General features: G+C 32.4%; 2 protein-coding genes across 10 annotated transcripts; both read left to right on the top strand.

The window, feature by feature from the left end:
* The first annotated feature begins 1,390 nt into the window (after positions 1–1,390).
* On the top strand, positions 1,391–5,033 carry LOC124954480 (aminoacylase-1-like). The gene is made up of 5 exons (XM_047507498.1): positions 1,391–1,619; positions 2,750–2,919; positions 3,052–3,558; positions 3,955–4,245; positions 4,347–5,033. Exons 1-5 carry the CDS (start codon positions 1,523–1,525, stop codon positions 4,488–4,490), a joined length of 1,209 nt encoding a protein of 402 aa, XP_047363454.1. The 5' UTR covers positions 1,391–1,522; the 3' UTR covers positions 4,491–5,033.
* A 511-nt stretch (positions 5,034–5,544) lies between these two features.
* LOC124954478 (tyrosine-protein phosphatase 3) lies at positions 5,545–23,092 on the top strand. Of its 9 annotated transcripts, none has more exons than XM_047507497.1 (5): positions 5,545–5,984; positions 17,746–18,049; positions 18,240–18,726; positions 18,826–19,073; positions 19,836–23,092. In XM_047507497.1, the coding sequence occupies exons 2-5, from the start codon at positions 17,754–17,756 to the stop codon at positions 20,503–20,505; spliced, it is 1,701 nt and encodes a 566-aa protein (XP_047363453.1). In that variant the 5' UTR covers positions 5,545–5,984; positions 17,746–17,753; the 3' UTR covers positions 20,506–23,092. The 9 variants fall into 9 exon arrangements, with proteins under 9 accessions (XP_047363453.1, XP_047363449.1, XP_047363444.1 ...); XM_047507493.1 differs by adding an exon at positions 6,730–7,048 and having other exon boundaries at positions 5,553–5,984; positions 18,240–19,073; XM_047507491.1 differs by lacking the exon at positions 5,545–5,984 and adding exons at positions 6,222–6,525; positions 6,730–7,048 and having other exon boundaries at positions 18,240–19,073.
* Positions 23,093–23,964: the final 872 nt, after the last annotated feature.

Below are 23,964 nucleotides of genomic sequence, written 5' to 3' on the forward strand. Positions count from 1 at the left end.
AGTACTATAAGCTGCAAATATCACAGGTGGTGTACATATATACAAATGCGTGTACATCTATACATATATACATATATATATAAGTGTACAGTTTATGTTCTCCACCTGAGTATATATGAAAAAAAAAAAAAAAAAAAAAAAAGAAAAAAACATGTACATACTTTTGTAAGATAAATTTAAGTATCGATGTTTCACTTAAAATCTTGTACCTTCTTTAAGCTCGAAAAAAGAACTATCATTGGTGTATACAATCGCTTTGAAACTACTCAATCTGTTATTTACTGTACGATTTTCTGATATAGCCTTGCTATATATATAGCGATAGTAAAGAAGTAGAAAGCGATTAAAATAAATTTGTTATTAAGTACATTTTCAAATAGAATAGCTCGTTAGAATAATCGTTTCAATGTTGTAAATAAAAGAAATCACACAGCAATTATTATATATATATATATATATATATATATATATGCGTATATATATATGTATGTTGTATATGTATATGTATGATATATACATAACACACAAACACATATATATATATATATATATATATATATATATAGATAGACACACACACAGTCTTATAATAATTTCAGAACACATAATTTTTTTATTTGCGATTCATTGTTACTTGTATGTGCCTAGTTATAGCCATGTTACATTACGTACATACGTTGTATGATAATTTAATCAGTACTATCAATTAATAAATGTAACAAGTTCTTGGATATCAAATTCGATATGATATATATATATATGTATATAAAGACACACACATATATATATATACATATTATGGCATAACATGTAAAGAGCTCATATTTAGGCATACATGAAATTTAATAAATCGAAATACATTTTACGAATTAATTACTCTATGAGAAATGTTTAAGGACACTTTAATCATCACTCACATCCATTCGAAACGTTAACTGTTATTTTAGAAAATTTTCCTAAAAATAAATTTTCTAATTTATAACTTAAATCATAAGATACTAAAAGATCACTTAAATCAACAATTACGAGACGAATTCGTAATAGATAAAATACGCGACTTTGTATTACATACCATAAATTGTAATTAATGTCATGACGCGAAGTATATAGATATAACTTTACTATAATATCGGTAATGTAACGTGTGCAAAAAGTAAATTCTCTCAACTAATTGTATATTCTATTAACATATATATGTAGTCTCATATCGATTGAAAAGTATTTTTGAAAAAAAGTTCTTGTTAATTTTCATAGATAAAAAATAGACGCGAGAACGTTTGAAAATATTATATCATTTTGATATCGCATGAGAAAATAATTCGATCTAATTCTCGAATGCGAACGGATGTCCCATTTAAAATTGAAACCATTTAACCCGCTACGACGTATCTGCAATTTGATTGATCAAAAGCAGTTGACGTCATCGGTTATAAGCTCCAGCAATTGGAGGAGAAAAGTTGCGAGCGTCTGCTGTGACAGTCGCATTCAGAAGCGTCCAACGCGGTGATCAGCAGTCTAGGCAATGTCTCTGTCGTCTCAGTCTCAGCTGGATGCAACAGCTGTAGAGAATTTTCGGGAGTATTTGCGAATACCATCGGTCCAACCGAATATTAATTATGGTAAGTGATATTTTAATGACATTTCTAACGACGTATAAATTTATTAGGGTTTTTTTTTCTTTCTTTCTTTCTTTCTTTTTTTTTTATTGTTCACCTTCTTTTGTAAAAGTCAAACCGATCGAGTACGAATCAGAAATGATTTGTAAATTGTGCTAATGTCTCTCTCGCGTGGTGATATCTCTCACTTACTACGTGAATGGGGTCGCTCAACGATGCGTTTCCTCTTGAGGCAAATTGAATTTTTTATTAATCATATGAAGGCACGTATAATGTCGTTTTACTTTTCTATTGATTGATATTCCAACATCGAATTCTAATGAACCATTCTTAACCGGTATTTTTGAATTCGGCGAAACGGCGTAGCGTCTCAGACGCTATCGAGCCATTGTATATGCCCCACCCAATACAGAATTATATTTCTATTTTTATAATTTTCGACCAGAGGATTCCCAGTAAGTCTACGTTATTTTTTCAAATGTCTCTTATATATTTTACTCGTCAAAAGTATCTTTTCAATCACGTGAAAGACTGCACAAGGTAAACTCTTTCATCATTAAGATTCTATGTTATTCAGATGGTTTTTATCTTAATTTTATTATTTGCAATTTATATAAAGGTTTTATTTATGAAGTTACATTATGCAGATAACAGAATATTCTCTCATTCCTCAAATTTTTTATTGATACAAGATATATTGTGAATGTATAGTGTGAAGCAACGAATAGCTGGGTAAATTGATCAAAACATAAAATGAATTCAAAATGTAATCTTAATATAAACAATGATAAGATAATTGTCTGGTATACATTATTTCAGATCAGTTATGGATATTTGTAAATCTTTTTTTAGCTGTCGCTTGTAAGATAACGTTTTTTTATGTGACTTTGTTGACAGTCGGTCAACAGAGAGATTATTTAAATCTCTTAATAAATAAACAAGTTGAAATAATTGCCACAAGGACATTTTTTTTTCATTTAACTGATTCACGCGCACACACATATATACATGTACATATACATATACATGTGTGTATATATATAATATATATATGATATGTATATATGTATATATATATATATATAATATATATATGTGTATATGTATATGTATATGAACATATTTTATTACAGATGCTTGTGTTGAATTCTTACGCAATCAGGCAAAGTCCCTTGACTTACCAGTCCAAGTATATCATGTACATCCAGGAAAACCCATTGTGGTTCTCACATGGTTGGGTACAGAACCGAACAAACCAGCCATTCTCTTGAATAGTCATATGGATGTAGTGCCTGTCTTTGAGGTAAGTAATATTAACTGTTAGAAAATATTATGAAATTATAAAGTTCATTAAATTATTGTCCATTTAAATTTGTGAATAAATTATCAAGCCATCGCTCAATTTTTTTGCTAATTATTTAAATGCATGTTATAGGATCAGTGGACATATCCACCTTTCAGTGCTCATATGGATGAACAAGGAAACATCTATGCACGTGGCAGCCAAGACATGAAGTGTGTTGGAATACAATATCTGGAAGCTGTAAGACGTATGAAAATGTCTAATCAACGTTTCAAGAGAACAATTCACATTTCCTTTGTACCAGATGAAGAAATAGGCGGTAAACTTGGTATGAAGGAGTTTGTACACACAAAAGATTTCAAGGCTTTAAATATTGGTTTTGCACTCGACGAAGGGGTTGCTTCTCCTACTGAAACATTCTACATGTTCTATGGTGAAAGATCTATCTGGCACGTAGAAATACATTGTACAGGAATTGCAGGACATGGATCTATAATGTTAGATAATAATTCTGGAGAAAAAATCAGAGTTATAATTGATCGATTTATGGACTTTAGAGCATCGGAAAAGGAAAAATTAAAAGATACTACCAAATACCAACTTGGCGATGTAACATCAGTGAATCTAACTCAATTGAGGGTATATATCAACTCTTATTAACATTCTTCTTTGTATCAACCTTTTTTTATATCAATTTTATTTATATCAACTAAATTTCTTTGAAATAATAGAATATAAATTGTACTTCAATTATTAGCACTGTTTCAATTTGCTTTCAATTTTATAATATTTCAATTGATTTTATATATTTATATATTTATTACTTAATAAATATTTCTATGTTTACATGTCTATTACATTAGGATTTTTACAATCCGCGTAAGTATTTTATGTATATTGAGTATTCGCATTGATTATTTTCTTTATATTTTTACACATATATTTGTGCTTTTTTTTTGTTTTCCTTTTTATATATCATCTTGCATTTAATTTATATGAGAATTCAGTTACTAATTAAATACATGTTTTTTACAGGGTGGAGTGCAAACAAATGTTATACCAAGCGAATTGACTGCCACATTTGATATAAGACTGGATCCGTCCGTCGATCATGATAAATTTGAAGCTATGATCCAAGAATGGTGCAAAGAAGCCGGAGAAGGTGTGTTTTACACGTTTCAACAAAAAAATCCGAAAGTTGAGAATACCAAATTAGATGATACTAATCCGTTTTGGATCGCATTTAAAAATACCTGCGATAGCTTGGGTATAACTCTACAAATAGGTATTTTCCCAGGTGGAACTGATAGTCGTTATGTAAGATCTGTACGTATAACAATTTTCTTTTTTTTATTTTTTAAATATAGAAAGCATATATTTCTAAAAGGAAAAACAAAGAAACTTATTTAATTGTTTTATATATATAGATTGGTATACCAGCAATTTGTTTCTCGCCAATGAATAAAACGAAAATACTTCTTCACGATCACGATGAATATTTGAACAAAGATATATTTTTACATGGAATAGAAATATATATGAAAATAATACCAGCAGTTGCAAATGTTTGAGCGCAATATCGAACGATTCAACGATATGGTGTCATTGAGGTATATCCATAGTATAACCAAAGTGCAATAACAAATTAATATATAATCATACGAATCAATTGTTATGTTAAACGAAAGATTTATATATTTTATGATGCGTATCAGAGGAGAAAATCGTTCTATAAAAATAAGAGGAATGAGAAATCAATGAAAACCCATAGTACATAAAAAAAAGCAAACAATGCGAGTAATAATATTCTCATAAGAGGGAGAAGAAAATACAAATAATTGAACAAGATAAATTATAGAGCGATGAAATGAAAATATTGAATAGATTAATATAAAGATAGATCAACGAAAAAGTAATATATGTGTATATATAAATCTATATGTATTTGTTCATCCAAGAAGAAGTAGTAGTCGATCTTAATGTAATGTGAAATAATTTATAATATATAAATGTTAATCTTTATACACAGATGAAAAATTGTGAAAATATTACTGGCCATCATAATTTGTCGATGTTATACAAGTTGATCGAAAATATACAAAAGGTATGTTAAAGGAACCGCCTATTGACCTCAGCAGTATCAAAGGATGCCGACTTTATTATCTGTGTAAAATTGCGCAAAAAGTCATCGTCTTATTCCTCCAGATTTATTTGTGCCAGTTTAATTGGATAAAACGATCGGTGATAGTGTCGCGAGTATCCTTTGTTGATCTAGAAGTCGATAAATCGGTGCGCACAAATGTGTATTCCCGCCATTGTCGTACGTAGTGGGTTCATTGTTAACCATATGCCAACCATCCCTCTCTAACAAAGTAATAGACTCGTCCATCTTCTTCGACTTTGTCTCAATTATTTTATCGACGTAACGATGAAAATTGTGAATGATATTTCGTGTGATAGTGTTTAAAAATAATAACTTCTTCGGACGGTCTTCGAAATATCAAAATAATTTATTAATCAGGAGTAAGAAGAATTTTTTCTTCGTGCATGGACTCGGCCATTTTCTTGCGGTGGGAGGGGGAAAATGGAAGAAAAACATGCTGCCACTTCTGTCATTCGTGCCGATCGTTTGGAGATTTTCGTGGGTGTTACCAAGCGAAGGATTTAACATAATCGCTAGGCCGAATGTTCGAGGTCAAAAAAATCTTTGAGAAGTCATAACAAAGTCTAAAAAGATATCTCGCGTAAATTCCTTTGTCAGCCATGTGCAAATGGTGTAGCATTTAAAACATCCTCGCGAACGAAGCGTACCGACCAATGAGTATGACTTAGGCCGCGTCACGTGACTTCGGCCGGCCAATAGGCGGGACGAGATTTGAAATCGTGCGTGGTCTTTGTTCATGAGCCTACCGTCAACGTTACTTCAGTTCCGTAAAGGGGGCCCTGTGTCGGTGTTCGTTTATACATGGTCGCTGCTGAAAATCGCATAATTTCCAAGTAAATATATGTGTGAAAGTGGTGTTTCGCTGAGTGGACGACGTACTTCGAGGATCGTCGAATATACGGTAAGTGAAGATTCCTGTAATCTCATCCTTGAAGATAGGAGACAGAAAGGAAAATGATTTTGTGTGGCCGGCCCGCCACTGCCGTTGTCGTCGTCGTCGTCGTCGCCGTCGTCGCCACTACCACCGTCGTCGCTGCCGCCGTCGCCACCGCCACCACTGTCGTCGTCGTGTTCGTCCTCGTCGTCGTTGTCGTCGTCGTCGTCGTCGTCGTCGTCGTCGTCGTTGTCGTCGTTGTCGTCGTGTAGTCGTTGTTGCTTGTCGAAGTGTTGTGTGGAAAGCTTTGGATTGTGTCGCGCGTGGCGATATTACAAGATATAAGCTAAATGTGTCTTAGAAAAAGAATCGTGTTTATATTTGATCACGTAGATCTTCAAAAATCCAAATAACAAATACGTCGATTCGTAAACGTTCTTTAAAGCTGATAAACAAATTCTCGCGCTATTTTCTTACGAAATCGAACGAATTAGTTTTATCGGATTTTTTTTTCAGTGATGAATCCCTTCGAATGAATCTTCGTCGAGCTAAAATATTTTATGATACGGTTGGTGTATTTTTCTTTTTTTTTTCGTTTCTCTCTCTCTCTCTTTCTTTCTTTCTTTTTCTTTTTTCTACCACCCTCTTCCTCCTGAAGTGTAAATAATCTCGAGTAAGCGCGGGCATTTTTGCCGCGCTCTACGAATTCGGCCGTGCCTTTCTTTAGTTACACTCATTGTTATGGCAACCGTTTTATTTACCGTAAACGCAGCGCGACCGAGCAACCGAGAATAAACAATCGTGTCGACCGCCTCCGCCGCCACCGCCACCACCACCACCACCACCACCACCACCACCTTCGCCGCCACCGCCGCCGCCGCAGCCGCCGCCGTCGTTGTCGTCGCTGCCACCGCCGTCATCGTCCTCGTCGTTACCGTCATCACTACTACCATTACCAACTACAACCATCATCATATATCGCGTATATGTATGATCGTACAGACCTGAATGAGTGATTCACAATGTGTAGGAGCGTAAAATTGAGCGGGAAGACGTTAGACCGTCTTCTTAGAAAATGTACGTGCGAATAGGTTTGTTCGATCGTCTTCTTTTCTTCCTCCTTCAATCGTTCTTTCTTTTCAAATGGTTCCATACAACTCGCGTTTCACGATATATTATTTCTTATTTTTCTTGGTCACAATTAAAATATTTTCAATTATACTTATCGAATGTACATATACGATGTTTATACAATTCGTATTATTCTCGAGAAAAGCAACGCGCGATCGATAAAAAATGCCGTTCATAATTAAAAAAAAACGAAAGAAAGAAAAAAGGATAGAAATCATTGAATTATGTATATATTTTTAAAAATTTTTTCTCGCAATGTCTTTTTCCTCGTCATATATTTTCCGTCTTAAAGCTAATGGATTTCTATATTATCTTGCAAAAAAAAAAAAAAAAAAAAAGGAAAGAAGAAAAATATATTGCTTCTATTCTATCGTCGAACTGTCGCGAGAGAAGAGTTAAAATATATCATTCGCAATTATTACGAATTACAAAGGAAGTTCTCGTTCCATCGATTAAAACAAAAGGCTGGAGTTTATAGTGGCAGCAGTCGTCCAGACTGCTTTGGAGAAGAAGAGGAAGAGAAGAAGAAAAAGAGGAGTAAAAAGAGGGAGGAGAGCGAGGGTGGGGGAGGGAGAGGCTCCTCGTCGTCGTCTCGCGCGCAAATAGATTCATTTTATGCGAGGCAAAGCTTATCGAGCGATCTACTTTACCGTTTGCAACGAGATCTCTCTTAATAATACACTTTTTTTTTTCTTTTTTAAAAATATCTATTAACGTTGTACAACAGTATAAAGTAACAACACAATAAGGAACAAGAAAAAGAGGAGAAAGAAAGAAAATACATGGATCGATAAATATTTTTTTTTTTTTTTTTTTTTTTTTTTTTTTTTTTTTTAAGTATTGTTGCGTAGTATACTTATGTACGATACTATATATACAAAATACTACTATAAGGTTTGTGTATATATATACGATATAGTTTTTTATAAATTTTAATGTCTGATTAGAAAAAAGAGGAAAAAATGAAAAAGGAGTCGTTATATGTGACTTCTCTTCCGGTTTTTCCACCAATATTTCATTATTTTCGTAAAAATCGTCAGTAACGAGCGCATCGGTGGCGATAAAGAAGGGGGAGGGTTGCGGGGAAGAGCGAGGGAGACCCTCGAGCACTTTCAACACGCTTACCGCCGCCGGGAAAACTATTGACCGTGGGAACCTTCTGGGAACTCTACCCTCGCCATATGCTCACCGAAGGAAATATCTTAGGGACTCCGACCGAAATCTACCGTCTGACCGTTTCTCTTTCTCTCTCTCTCTCTCTCTCTCTCTCTCTCTCTCTCTCTCTCTCTCTCTCTCTCTCTCTCTCTCTCTCTCTCGTGTCCTCGAACGATTATTTGTCATTGTGTGCGGATACGCGCGCGCGCTAATCTACCCGTGAAACTTCACCCTTTTCTCTTCCTCTTTCTATTCTTTTATTTTATTCTTTTTTATTTCTTGCGAGGAAACGAAACTGTTAAATCTACGAAGACGACTTCCGGTCCAAGATGGCGGCTAAATTTCTTTTTTTTTTTTTCTTGGCTTAAGACAAATCTTTTCTTCTTTCCTCTTTTTTGATATTTATTTTATGTAAATATTGAATGAAAACAAAGAAAGTCATTTCTAAATGTAATTATAAAATTATAAGCACATTAATTTTTTTCTATATACTTCTCAGAGTCATCTTAGAAAGATAAACATTGGGTTGGCCAGCTTTCACGAGACTTTGATAATATACTTCGCAGACAAAGTCTAGTACTAATGGGCCACTTGATAATTTAGAAATCACTCCATTCATTAGGAAATATTTCTTTTTGGTCTTTTAGATCACAATCGATAAAGTTTAGTCCAGTGAAGTTACACCTTCCTAGTATGAAACAATACGACAAATTAACCTATCGCTTTTTAATCTTTTATGTTCTTATTAGAGATCGATCAAAATATGTACTTGCCAATAATATTGACTAGAAATCATAATCGAAAAAATACAAAAATTATATATATACATATACATATACATAAATCTATCTATTTCATATCAAATCTTTGGTAGAATTTGAGCGGGAAATTTCCCAAGTTCTCGATTATTCCAATTACCTTTACTATGTCCGAACCCGTTACACAGTGAAAGCAAAAACTTTACTGAAGTGAGAGAGAACAGGGGCAAATTGATTTCCAATGACTAGTTAGAATGATGTAATCATGGTTTATGGATCTCCATGAATTAACTTCGATAAGAACTTTATATATGTATTAATTTTGACGACTTTAGGAAAAATAAAGGTAAAGATAACCTAAAAAGAAACGAAAAATAAGAAAATAGATTTCTCTCTCTCTCTCTCTCTCTCTCTCTCTCTCTCTTTTATTATTAATCGAGTCTGTAGTATAGGATTTTTCTATCGATTCGAATGATTATTTTCAATAATCTCATCTAGTCATTTTAAATATTAACGTAGTACATATACGTTATAATCTCTTCGACTAAAGAGTTCGATCGATTTCATGAATTTCGATATAGTGATCTTACTATGAATAAGAAGCATAGAAAGGAATAAAACGTTAATGTGGCGTATTAACGCAAAAAAGATGGGCTCTCGAAATATTTGAACGATTTCGTGAAGAGGAAGAGGAAGAGGTTAAAGTAAAAGGGGGATAAAAGGGAAGGTTTGGTGAAACTACACCACCGTAGGCTGGTCGATGCGCATGCGCATTGGAAAGTCGGAGGACGACGTCGGCAGGGTGCAAACGTCGTGTTCTCTCACACTTATACATATATATCTATATATATGTATATGGAGAAAGAGATATATATATACATATCTACACACGGCGAACATCGAAGCTCGATGTGGAGGGGATAACAGATCGATACTCTGTGAAAACGCGGCTTAGAAAGGCGCGGTCGTACGCATCCACGGTTGGTCCATCGCGAAATCCACATATTGTTTTCTCCGTGTATCTCTTGTCATTATTATTATTGTTATTATTTTTGTTGTTCTTCTTCTTCTTCTTTTTCTTTCTCTTTTTCTTTCTCTTTTTCTTCCTCTTTTTCTTCTTCTTTTTCTTCTTCTTTTTCTTCTTCTTCTTATTATTATTATTACTATTATTTCTTCTTATTATTATTATTACTATTAATTTTTGTTATTATTGTCACAATCATGGATCGAACTTAATTTTTACATTACTTTTATTAAAATTTTCAATCAAGTTCAAAGTATTATTTATATTTATATATATATATATTTGTTTACTTTTTTACTTTTTTACTTTTTTACTTTTTTTTATATATATTTATTGAAATTTTAATTATTTCGTAAACAAAAGGAAATAAAAAGAAACATTCTAGCTAAACAATTCCACTAAAATATGCTATGTCAATCATAATTATCCTCGAATAATTATTTAGATAATTTAATGGCAAAAGAGTATTATTAGTCTTCTTTAGAATGATAACATTATACGTGAAATGTTCTTTGAAATTTTATAGTCAAGATTTGAAGCAGATTATATTTGTTAGAATTTATTCTCTTCCTTGTAATGGAATGGAAAAGGCTCGGACTTCGTAACGCTAGAAGAGTTCGATGTTAATGAACTCGAGCGTGTTTCATAAGTGGCGCCGTTGTTGAAGATCATTGTGTTCTATACTACTCTAGTCAAACACAAATATATTTTCTCATTTTAATCTCGCGCGTAACTATATCATGTATATATATGTATATGTATATGTATATATATATATATATATTTTTTTTTTTTTTTTTTTTTTTCCTGATAAAGAATAAATTAAATATTTAAGGAAACATTTCGTTTGTCTCGAATGAAAGTAGCTTAGAGAATGTATTTGTTCTAACGGTATTAGAGAGCTATTGAACCGAGCCAACAGTCTCATTTCCATGCAAAGTTTTATTGCAGTTAGATATGCTCGTATAGAAAGAAGGATGTAGAATAACCGGTCCGCTTTTGGATAAATAGCATATGCTGTGCTTGAGAGCGGTAAATGAATATGCAGTGTGGGAGCGACAAAGAAAGAATTCGAAGAAATGCATTGTTATTTGAACGAGCCTGTATATACCGTCTCATAGTCACGGTACATTATATCCCTAGAATATTACCAGTGCACTCTTCGCTATTAAAATCGTACTTCTTTTCATTTCTTCTCATTTATTTTCTATTCTTTCCATTTATTTTTTACAATTTCTTTTTTTTCTCTTTTCTCTTTTTTATTTCTTTTATTTTTTACCTTTTACATTTTTATTCGAAATATAAAAATACAACGAGGAGGACCTTATAGAATATTTTGCTGATATATAAGAGAGAAAAGAAATTTTATGTAATATGCGGAAATATATATATATATATATATATATATATATATATATATATATATATTATAGTATACTATATATTATTATACTTATATATATATATATATTTCCGCTTATCATGAAGAACCTGTTTTATGTATACATATAGAAAGACAGAGATAGAAAGAAATGTTAAAAAAAAACACGCATATTTACTAGTTTTACGTTTACCCGTGATTAGAAGCATCCTATCACCATCTAAAAAAGTTTCGAGCATAAATTTTATCGGCGGAAGTGTATCTATGGTGTCCGATACAAGCATGGGAAAGATCAAGGTTTTTTTTTTTTTTTTTTTTTTTTTTTCACGGTCGGGAAAATGACGTAAATTCCTTTATACAAATCACGTAATAAATACAGGGTGATATAACAAATAAAACAAATAGGCCAAATGTTCCTAGATAATATTAAAGATCAATTATTCTTTTTCGAGATTATTTAGATTTATAGTTTTTTTCTTTCTTTCTTTCTTTCTTTCTTTCTTTCTTTCTTTCTTTTTTTTTTTTTTTTTCATTAACCCCAAAAGTCTTTCGAAACAAATAATTGATTTTTAAAATAATCTAGGTAGTTTTACTTGGTACGTATTTACGTATATATCTTTATATATAAGTCGATTATTTTACATAACGACGTGCGATGCACCGAGTAATCCTCTCCTTACTCCCTTTCCTAAAATAGAAAGTAATCGATATATCCTGACATACATTTTCATGGTTGTTACCACCAGTATGCATTTAGATAATGGAAATCGTTTCTTCGTCTAAAGGTTATCACGATTAATAATAAAATAATTATACAGGATAACATCAACGAGATCGTACAGAAATTCGTTGAAAATATTGGAAATTTTCTATTTGGTTTCCAAGGCCCTTCTTTCCTTTCTTTCCCCCACTCCCATCCATCCCTCATCCCTTTTCTCAAAAGTTTCGTTTCTTACCTGCTCACAATCCATAAGGTTTCCAAAGAAAAAAAACTTTTGAAAAGGATAGAAAAGGAACGGCAAAATGTACGTCTTTACCTAAGTTTACTATGAATAGAAAGGACATTTACAGTGTTCTTCTTTAATTTCATCCATTTTTCTTTCAGCATTTGTCTCGAGTGTTTTTGCTGTTCATTTTTCTTCACGAATTCTCGACTTCATTTTCTTCTTTTACTTTTTCTTCTTCCTCTTCTTCTTTTTCTTTTTCTTATGAAACTTTTTCGTCGTGCATCACTGTCCTTTAGCAGCTGCAACGATATCATCAACATAAGTAAGTGAAACGGGAAGATACAGTTAAGAAAAATAATTGAGGAGAGGGAATAAAATATACTTATATATATAAAGTAAAGAGAACAAAGAAAATGCATTTTTCATACTAATTATAGATCTTTTCTGTTATCTTTCCGCAACTAATCTGATATATTTCATTTTTCTACTGACTTTTCATTATTTTTTACTAAGATATAAATATACAAATTAAATATATATATATATATATATATATATATATATATATATGTTTTAATAAATTTTCAATAAAAAATATTTAAAACTGCAATAAGCCAGATAGTTGCAAATAAAAAATAGAAAAATATCTAAATTTTTACAAGTGCTTTAATTCCGTTTGTTATTTTATTTATTATTTATAAAAATATTTTCTAATCGTTCATTTCTAATTTTGGTTGATATATTCATATAAATATATATATAATATATATTTATTATATCGCTTTTCTCAGATCGGTGAAAATGGCATTCGCTTAGAAGAGCAACGCGGCGACGATTCACATTTGGTTCGCTTCATAAGCCTTCTCGTGCTTCGAATGGAACCGGTTCTCGCGATCCACAAAGAAACCCACCTTTCTGCGCGCGCTCGCGCTCACGCAAGGTCCGCTCTCGTCCCTCGGGTGTACGCGGTACCCTCCCTTTCCCTCCCCTCCCCTTCTCTCTTTTCTTCTCTTCTTTTCTCTTCTCTTCTCCCCATTCGATTTTTACAATAAATTATTTTCCATCCGTCATCGGCATCGCCCGTTTTACTGCCTCGAATGAATATATATATATATATATATATATATATATATATATATATTTATATTTCATTCTCTTTGTCACATTCACCATCTTCTTTTTCCCCCCTTCGTTACATCCGTTCCTATTTTTCTCTCTTTTTCTTTCTTTCTTTGTTACTCTTGTTTTATTTCTCTGCTGTCTGTTTGTGTCTGTCTGCCTGCCTGCCTGTTTGTTTGTGTCTGCCTTCTGTTGCTACTCTTGTCTCCTCTTCCTCGTTGTTTCTATTTTATCGGAGATAGCATCGAGATTCTGTCATGAACGCTGTGCAAACGTTTCGTCAAGAGACCACCGTGTTGTTGTTTTTGTAGTAGTAATAGTAGTGTAATAGGGAGTAGTAGTAGAAGCACATCGGTCTCTTCGAGGCTCGTACTTATACGGTTTCGAAAGCATCGTGAAAGGGAAATCTCGTAAATCGTCGAAATATGCTCGTTCAAATTGGCTACTCGCTCGTACGAGCTAATAGCACCTTCCTTCTAATATTTCTACGTTTCTTTCTTTCTTTTTTTTTTTCCCATCTATTTTTGTGAAGGACACGATTACTTGTTCTCTCTTTTTTTTTTTTATGTGTTTTTTACATCATTTGCGAAGAAGTTTCTAATTTTCGTTAGTGGAAATAAAATGGCCGCCGTTTTCTCTCGTATACCTGACACTGTAACGTGATCGACGAAAAGTATCAGAAATATATTCGAGTTTTTTGGGACTGTGTCAAAAACACGGTTGTCCTTTTTTTTTTTTTTTTTTTTTTTTTTTTTTGAATAGCCTCGAACGAACAGGAAGGAACGAACACGCACAAAGAAAGAGAAAAAGAAAGCGAGAGAGAGATAGAAAGATAGATAGAGAAGAGGCCCCTTTATGACCTGTGAAGGATTTCAGGTTGAATAGCTCCCAGGGTCTTTTAGGATCGTCTATCGTTTCGAGTCCCTTCTTGGAACTCGAGCCCTCATAATGTACGCCCGCACTGGCTGCCTGTATATACATATACTATAATGGTAAAATGGAAAGACAACGTCATCTGATCGTTTCACTACGAAGTTAACGAATCAAAGTTGATACTTATGTTCCTATATATCTTTACATATAGCGATTTTGCAAATTATTTGAGAAAAACAAAAAAAAGAAAGAAAGAAAGAGAGGGAGAGAGAGAGAGAGAGAGAGAGAGAGAGAGAGAGAGAGAGAGAGAGAGAGAGAGAGAGAGAGAGAGAGAGAGAGAGAGAGAGAAGGAACATGTGAGAGCGCAGCATTACTATCTTACGCAAATAGATTTCACTTTCTATTTTGTTACATTGTTCGACGAACTATCTATACGTTCCAAGAAAGCAGTAGAAACAACTATTAGGCTTTCGTATATGAGAATTTGACACTGCTGTGACATATAGTATATATACTAAAACAACAGCGGCAAAACAGACATAATTTTTTCTTCAACGTGTCTGCTTTTTCTCATGATGTCCTCTAATTTTGTTGAGTGTCTCTCTCTCTCTCTCTCTCTCTTTCAAGTATCTTCTTCACTGATTTTTTTTTCTATTTCTTTCTTCTTTTTTTTTTAATTACAATGTACTGCTGTTTTTCCTTCATTCTTTTTTCAAGTCTAAACTAACGATTATATTTTTCAATATTTATCTTTTTTTCTTTCTCTTTTTCTCTCAAAAGATAGGAAGAAAAAGTGCTCTCCGAATAACTTCTTTCATTACAATGTAATGTTGATTTTTCTTTAAAAGAAAGAAAGAAAGAAAAAAAACTTTTAATTTTTTTTTGTACTAACAATTATAAATTCTCCAAAGTTTTTCTCTCTCTATTTCGTTTAATGGATAGATTGAAAAAAGAAATGCTATTAAAAAGAGCATTAAAGAGTAGGAAGATCTTCTTGCGTTCTCTTCAATATATAACAGCCACGGACACTCGATAGTTTTACCTCATCCTATCAGCAGAGTGATTCTATTTAAAGCATTCAATATTAACCAGTCCATACATCCTGAAAAGATCGTATATTAAACTTTGAGTTAGAATCTTCTTATTCGCTAAAGAAAAAAGTTCGATTAAGATTTCTCAACGATCAACAACGATCATAGGGTGGTTTGGTCAGAATGACATTTTTTATGAGTAAGAAAGAACGACTTCTTATAGAAGGGGAACACAAATCCACACACTCGCGCACTCATACATATATGTGTGTATCATATATGTGTGTGTGTGTATATATATATATATGAGAGAAAAAGAACGTGTGCAACTGTAGAAGAATGTACTAAGTATTCGTCGCTTGAGGATAATTATGGACAATCAAGAAAGCTTGTACTTCGGGTAGAACATAGCGAGTGGTGCTTATATGACCGTATATCCGACCGTATATATATATATATATTCCTTGGAATGCAGATGTGAGAATATGAAACGACGACTGTTCATTTTGATACAAACACCAACGGCAACTGCTTACGTCAATTCATCATCGTCGTTCACATATGATCTCTCATCCGTTTATACGATACTCATTCTTCAATTTCGACTATAAAAGAGAAAAAAATAACTATCAATATTTTTATTATTATTATTATTATTATTATTATTATTATTATTATTATTGTTATTATTACGTAGTAATAGATACATTATACGAGCTTGTAAATACTGCATCACAATTCTGTTTAGAAACATGTATCTCGCAAAATATGGCGGGAAATTCAGAAAGTTCATTACAACATGGCCTTCTAACTGGCGGGAAATTCAAATTACCATAACATGGAAAGATCGTTTTATCAAGAGTTAGCGATGATTATAATATGTAAGAATTATGCAAATTATATTTTTGCCCTACACCAGCGCGCGCGCGTACAATACAACAACGATTGTTACTATAATGAGAACATCTCGTAGTATGATGAGCGTTGGTAGGTCTTCGTACGGGATCAATTCTCTCTCTCTCTCTCTCTCTCTCTCTCTCTCTCTCTATCTCTCTATCTTTCTATTTCTTCAGTCGTGTGTCAGCAATATAATTTGTTTATATATGTGTTACAAGCCTCGTTATATTATCATCGGTCGCACATCATATATACGTACATACGTACGTACAGTTTATACTCGAGCGAACATAACCTCTCTTCCCCTCTCCCGTTTCTTTTTTCCTCTTCTCTCCCTCCCATCTCTCTGTGCACACATTAGGCCATACAAAATAATACACGTTCGCGAGGGAATACAGTCACGATCGTGCGGGCAACTCGTAATTCTCTCCCCTTCCCGACCAGCTTCCCCTCTTCGCTTCGTTCCTCTTCTTCTTTTGCCCCCACTCCTTTTCTCTCATTCGTTCTCACTCGAGGGAGAAGGGAAGCGAACCGTAGAACGAGAAAAGGAGGGGGGAGGCTTACTACGAGAGTCCACGCGCGCTCTATAGTAAATCGACTATAATACTATGAGTCAGTCACACCCACAAGTCGCTTGTGGGTTCAAGACCCTCGTGTACGCGCATATATATATGTACACAGACAGAGATATAGAGAAAGAAAAAGAGAGGACTCACGTATTACGTCCCGGCCTACGATGAGCTAGTAAACGTGTGATGCTAGCGCGCGCGCACATACACACACACACACACACACACGTACGGATTGCCGCACGCGAGGTCATGCTTACGGACACATAATCGAGGATCTATTGGCCTCGTCTCTCGTGGAATCACTTCGAATATCGAATGGTTCCGTATTGTTTATCTCGATAAGAATTTCTACTTCCGAGTAATATTGTCGTTGTTGTCTTGTTGTTTCTCATTTGTTGATGTTTTTACTTGACAGAGACTTAAATAATGTAAACTTTAGAAATATATATATATATATTTCTAAAAAAAAGAAAGAGATATATTTCATATATATATATATATATATATATATATATATATATATATATATATATGAAAGACATAGACATATATATAATGTATACATACGTATATATGTATATATACATTAGCGTGATTAGATGATTCTTGCACTATACTTGGGATCGAATATAGTATTATTTTCTTCTTCGGTCAATGGCTCGAGGAGTGCTTGGCATTTACTCGACCGGTATATATGACAGCCCTTGGAAAACGACGTCGGTAGGAAGATAGAACTTTGTTTTTATATTTCTAATCCCTGATATATCTACCACCAGACGTCTCTTTGATTTCTTCATTGATTTATTTAATTTGACTTTGGCGATTTAAGAAGCTGCAACCAATAGAGATCTGATAGTTTTTTTTTTCTTTTTATAAACATGTATTTTCTTTTCTTTTCAGTCAGGTGAATGTTGGATACAGAGAGTAGACGCGGTACTGGGCTGGATCAGGGACCATCGAGGGACCCTTGGCTCGCTATGGATTACTACTTGGGCACCGATAGTCTTTCACTTCAGGAAATGCTCGACGTCGACATCAAATGCGAGATTGAAGGGGTAATCGGTGGCCACGCAGATCTTGGCTTCAATTTCGGTGATTTGTCGCCGTTAGAATTGGACGACAATCCGGTTGGATGTGACAACGATCTCAGCGGATGGTTCGGTTCCACCAGTTTGCTCAACGGCAACAGCAATAGCTCTAACAGGTATGAATGATGATGATGATCATGATGACGATGATGATGATGACGATGACGATGATGATCATGATAATAACGATAAAGATGACATGATTACGATAAAACACGAAACGAGATCGGTATGAGACGATCCTCGAATCGATCGAAAGGAGACTTCCATTTCCTCACAGAGTTTTTCTTCTTCGTTTTTCTGCAGCAATTTCAATTTCGATTTGAGTGGCGGCGATGCTGCCTCCATTATGGTGAACCCCAATTCGGTAATGCCCCACATGGCCATCCACAGTCCTACACCAAATAGTAACAGACGGCACTTTTCTTTCTCGCCAAAGATAGACATTAAAGAGGAGAAAATAGACGTTGAGAACGAGGTAGAAAATGACGATGATAACGAGAATGACAACGAGAACGACAATGATAATGATAACGAAAACGAGAATGAAAACGAAAACGATCATGAAAATGATAACGAGAATGATAACGATAATGATAACGATAATGATAATGATAATGATAATGATAATGATAATGATAATGATAATGATAATGAAAATTATAACGAGATCGATACGGAAATCGAACAGTATGAAAATGATATAACGGAAACTGAGGAGGACACCGAGGATGAGCAGGAATTAACGAGGACGATTCCGATTTTAAAAGCAAAGGCGTCTACTACGATACCGGTAAATACTGCCGTTAAAACGATATCACCTCAAATAACGAAGGCTCATTTGTCACCGAAAATCAATACGATATCTGGCATAAGGGTACAAAATTTTAAGGTCCTGCAGAGTCAACCGAATCAACAACAACCGCAGCATGTTAGGAAGCAGATTTACAATAACAACATTCACGTCAGCACGACTTCATCCCCAGCAATCTCAACGATTAATAAAGAATTTGATTTGTCCGATTACGAGGACAAGCTCTATCCGAAGCCTGCGTATTCTTACTCTTGCTTGATCGCAATGGCCTTGAAAAATAGTCAAACGGGTTCCCTGCCGGTTTCAGAAATTTACAACTTTATGTGGTAAGTCGCTAACAAAATTTATTTCGTCATATCTTTTTCATTCTTTCTCATTAAAATATATGAAAGCTAACCGTATTATTTTTATAATATATTTAAATGAAAAAAAACTAAGGATAATAGTTAATAGTGCGAACATAGAAAAAAGAATGTTAACAAAAGAAAAAGACTTTCGTTCAACAAAGTCCCAGATCGCTTATTTTCAGCCATTTGGCCGGAAAGACAAGGGTTGGGTACTACCCCTCTCCTCCTCTTTCCTCTCCCCTCTCCCCTCTTCTCTTCTCTCCTCGTGTTCGGGGAACGAAGGGAGAAAGTATTGTCTTCTCTCCTTTATTCCCAGGTTACAAGGGGGGAGCTGCCATTTTGTATGGGGCCCTTGGAGCACCAGGTGCATGTCAGGGTACAGTCCCCCTAGAAACTATAGGCGGTACTCTTTGTTTATCCTCTACGATTTTCGTGGACTTACAATTTTTTCAAATAAATTCTTGTGTTCCCCTTCCTGAAGCGTATTTTTATATTAAACGTATGAATTAATGTTTTTATTTATAATATTATAAAAGAAATATATGTTCTTTTTTCTTTTTCTTTTTTTTTTTTTCTTCTTTTCTTTTTTTTCCTTCCATTATACGTCCTGTTGTCGGGGATTTCTTAAAGTAAAATTATTTCTTATGTTTTATTTATAAAAAGTTCGCATTAATCTTTTCGTTCATTTTACCAAGCAACGTGGCTAAACGTATTTTTAAAACTTTCGTATTTATGTTACAGCGAACATTTTCCATATTTTAAAACTGCACCAAATGGTTGGAAGAACTCTGTGAGGCATAATCTTTCGTTGAATAAATGTTTCGAAAAAATTGAGAAACCAGCTGGAAATGGAAACCAAAGAAAAGGCTGTTTGTGGGCAATAAATCCAGCCAAGATAGCGAAAATGGATGAAGAAGTCCAGAAATGGTCAAGGAAGGATCCATTAGCAATTAAGAAGGCGATGATATATCCGGATCATTTAGAATTACTTGAAAGAGGAGAGATGAAGTATGCTGGCAGTGGTGACATGTCGGAAGAAACAGAAAGTTCTGGCGATGAGACTGCAGAAGAAAATGCTGTCTATGATGAATCTATACATAGTCATATCGCAGCTAATTCGGTTACAGATAGTTACGATGAAAGTAGCCAGGATTGCGACGTTGACATAACGGAACAACTTTATGATGAAATTGACATAGAGGATAATAAAGATGCTTTACACATGCAATTAAACATTACTAAACAGGAGGCAATTGAATATGAATTAAGTCCTAGTACAAAAAAGCAGAAAACTCTAACGGGTGCGATACAAGGAAATTACGTATATCAACCAGTAACTACTTCTCGAAGAAAAGCGCCTTTACTATTAAGGGCTGGAACCACAGCAGAATCTTTTCTTAAAATTGAATAAATTTAGATATTATTTAACATATTGAAAAAGATAAATGTATCTATAAGTATTATATACCCATTTTTTAGAGGTTTCGATAAAAACATTTCATGCGCATAGAACAAAATAAAGGAGAAAAATTAAAAGTGCGTCAAATTTTATGCAGTATGACGATCTTATGAGTTGAGTTTAAGATGGATTTCTATATCGTATATCATAATATCCATGAAAAAAGTTCAAAAGCTTTGGTAGAATAATTAATTTATAATTATTATACGTCTTTTGAATTCTTTTCATTGTTAATCGATATAAATGATCTTCGATATAGCACATCATTTTGCTCATAATAATTATTTAATTTTTAATATAATGTAAACTTTATAAGATTATAAAAGTTATAATTTTTATATATATTACGATATGTGTGCATGGAAATACTTTTTTGTCATGCCTCAATTACCAAGTAAAATTGTGAGTAGACGCAATCGCAACAAACAACATCAGTACTATATAGTGTACATATGATGATGAAAAGTATAACAAGCAAAGTGGTATATATCCCACTATATCAGTTTAACATGTTAGCTTTTATATGATCGAAAATATTGAGTTATAGATTTAAAACTTTAGTAATTTATGTAACAAACTTACTAGTATATATGTCATGCATTTTAGATTGTATAGATAGTATGCGCTCATGAATTAGCGCTATCATAAATATCGTATTTACTTTACACACTGCATTAGTAACTATAATAAGATATATAGTTACATATGAAGATCTTCCAAATTCATTGAATGATTTCACAAACTTCCGTTTAATATTATTGCGAATAGTATATGTACCGATCTTGTTTCTCTGTAATCTCTATACACATATAGTTCTATCGTTCTAGCACCATAGAAAATTTCAAAATGTCTTTTCTAATTTTTGACGTATCCTTCTTATCGTAGTTCTTACTTTTTTTTTTCTTTTTTTTTTTTTGCAAAAATATATGTATTGCTTTGCAATTTTATATGTCTGATAAAAAAAGGTGTATTGAGAAAACAAATAATAACAAACAACATTACGTTTATATTAAAAAACTGTTATATTATATATAACTGAACATTATGGTAAAAAAAAATGAGTTTCGAATGCGGTAATTTATAACGTTTTATCTGTATCATCAGCATTATCATTGTTTATATTTTGTAACTATGACTATATTTGAAACGAAAAAAAAAAAAACGAAAAAAAAATGTAACATAGATTAATAAGTATTTGGTCATTGTAATGTTGGCCAGACTGATGTATTATACTTTTTATACATTTCTGAGATAAATAATAATTGTAAATGTTTCTGCAATTATATACCTGAAAAAACATAAGATTACGTAGTATCACATTTAGGTAGAGTACAAAGACGACAGCTATGGAATGGTCAGAAAGAAAAATTTTTTTTATAGAATAAGCAGATGGGAATTGTATACCTGATTTGTTTTTAAGTATAACAGTAATCGTATTCTTAGTTTTTATTTAATTGTAGAAAAATGTTCCTTTCTCAACTTAGAACAATATTCAATTGACAACTTGATTATTCGTATAAAAAGTATATAAATTGAGATTTCATAGCTTTTCAGAATATTATTGAAATTTTTATATTGACAATAGATATGGCATATCAGTAATTGATTTTAATATTGTATATACATCTTGCAAGTAATAATGCTAGGTTGTATAACAAAACTATCCTTTTTTTTCTTTTTTTTTTTTTCTTTTTTTTTTTCTTTTTTTTTTTTTATTTTATTTTATTTTTTTTTTCTTTTTTTTTTATTTTTTTTTTATTTTTTTAATTAATAATATGACAAAGCTCACGTTTATGAGTTTTCCTTAAAAATATTATAATACAACGTACCCAATATTTTGATTTATTGACATTATTTTATTGATATTTTTGCAGTAATGTACAAATGTAGGATCAATTAATACAAACATTGTAAAGTATCTAATCGATAGAATTCTTTTAATTTATTAGAGAAAAATTCTATCCTTTCGGATGTGATTTCTAATTGTCCTATATATTTGCATTATTTATGCTACGGTAAATACTTGATTTGAAAAAATACATACAAAATGAAGAAAATATAACTAATATTTAACAAAAATTATTTCCTGATATTCGTAAAAAGAAAATATGCACACTTTGTCTCCAAGTTATTACAATTCTTATTCATGGTATCTTCTAAGGATATAGAACTTAATTAAAAAGTAATATTATATTCAAAATAAATTGTATATAATAAGAGCTATCTCTAAATTTATATAACAATAGATGAAATACTGATATACTTGTATTACAACATTTTTAGGAAAATCAAACGTGGTATTATAAATCTATCATGTACTAATACAATAGAAAGCTTGCTTTAAGATGTATAAAGTATGTTTTATGATTAAGAAATGGGACCAATCTTTCAAGTTTGATTTTATCACACAAAGATGTTCTTTTTTGTTTCTCATAAGACAGACTTAGTTGACTCAAAGATACATTTTGTATAGAAAGTATTTGTATTACTGTAAATACTTCTTTTTTTTCTAATAAACATTAATAGATTTTTAATCGTACATTCATGATTTTATTTTTTACAAAAAAACATACATTAAACGATTTCTAATAATTAACAAAGAACTAGCTTATGCATATTTTTCCGTGAATATGTTATGGTATTGATATAAAATCGTCCCTATATATAATTGTGCGAATGATTTTCTGAACGGTTTATTTATTTTCTTCAGCATTGCAATGTCAGTAGAAAATCTCCAAGTAACGTATTAAAGTTATATACACATTAATCTCTATTAAAAGGATTTTCAGAAGTATAATATAAAGATTTAATCACACTCACGTTAAGAATTTAGGAAATACTGTAATTAAATATAACGATCGATGATTTAATCATTTTTCAGCTCGCAAAATTATATTTGCATAAAAATAATTATTATAAAAAGTATGATAGACAATTATTAGGCCCATTAGGTGATCACGAATAGTGCTATAAAAATGTGTGATATGTACATATGAAACTGAAAAACTTCATCGTACAACATTTTTATAGAATAACATTGTAAATATTTTTTAATATATACGTGTGTGTGTTGTTGTATGAAATAATGAGTATCTTAGACAAAGATAAAATAGGGACAAAGGAAAAATACAGTTCATAATATAACAAAAAATATGTTACTATTCTATTTGAAAGTATACTAGTTAAGTGCGTATAAACCATAAAGCACACTTTTTTATCACACAATATGTTTTATGAATTATGTTTGTAGAGAAAAAATAAAACGCAATGCAATATACATACATACGTAAATACAGATTCATGGAAAGAAAAAAATGGAATTAGAAATATAGATTGTCATATTATGTATCTACCGTCCATGAAAAAAAAGAAATAAGCAATATGCGATGCACATTGAATATACTGCATTTT

This window comes from Vespa velutina, chromosome 15 (genome assembly GCF_912470025.1).
Source record: "Vespa velutina chromosome 15, iVesVel2.1, whole genome shotgun sequence".
Classification (NCBI taxonomy): domain Eukaryota; kingdom Metazoa; phylum Arthropoda; class Insecta; order Hymenoptera; family Vespidae; genus Vespa; species Vespa velutina.

Bases quoted from the DNA above. Each gene is read 5' to 3' on its own strand.
- LOC124954480 (XM_047507498.1), top strand. From the start codon at position 1,523: ATGTCTCTGTCGTCTCAGTCTCAGCTGGATGCAACAGCTGTAGAGAAT. The intron at 3,559-3,954 runs GTATATATCAAC...TGTTTTTTACAG, and splicing joins TGAATCTAACTCAATTGAGG to GGTGGAGTGCAAACAAATGT. The intron at 4,246-4,346 runs GTACGTATAACA...TTATATATATAG, and splicing joins ATAGTCGTTATGTAAGATCT to ATTGGTATACCAGCAATTTG.
- LOC124954478 (XM_047507493.1), top strand. From the start codon at position 17,754: ATGTTGGATACAGAGAGTAGACGCGGTACTGGGCTGGATCAGGGACCA. The intron at 18,050-18,239 runs GTATGAATGATG...GTTTTTCTGCAG, and splicing joins AACAGCAATAGCTCTAACAG to CAATTTCAATTTCGATTTGA. The intron at 19,074-19,835 runs GTAAGTCGCTAA...TTTATGTTACAG, and splicing joins GAAATTTACAACTTTATGTG to CGAACATTTTCCATATTTTA.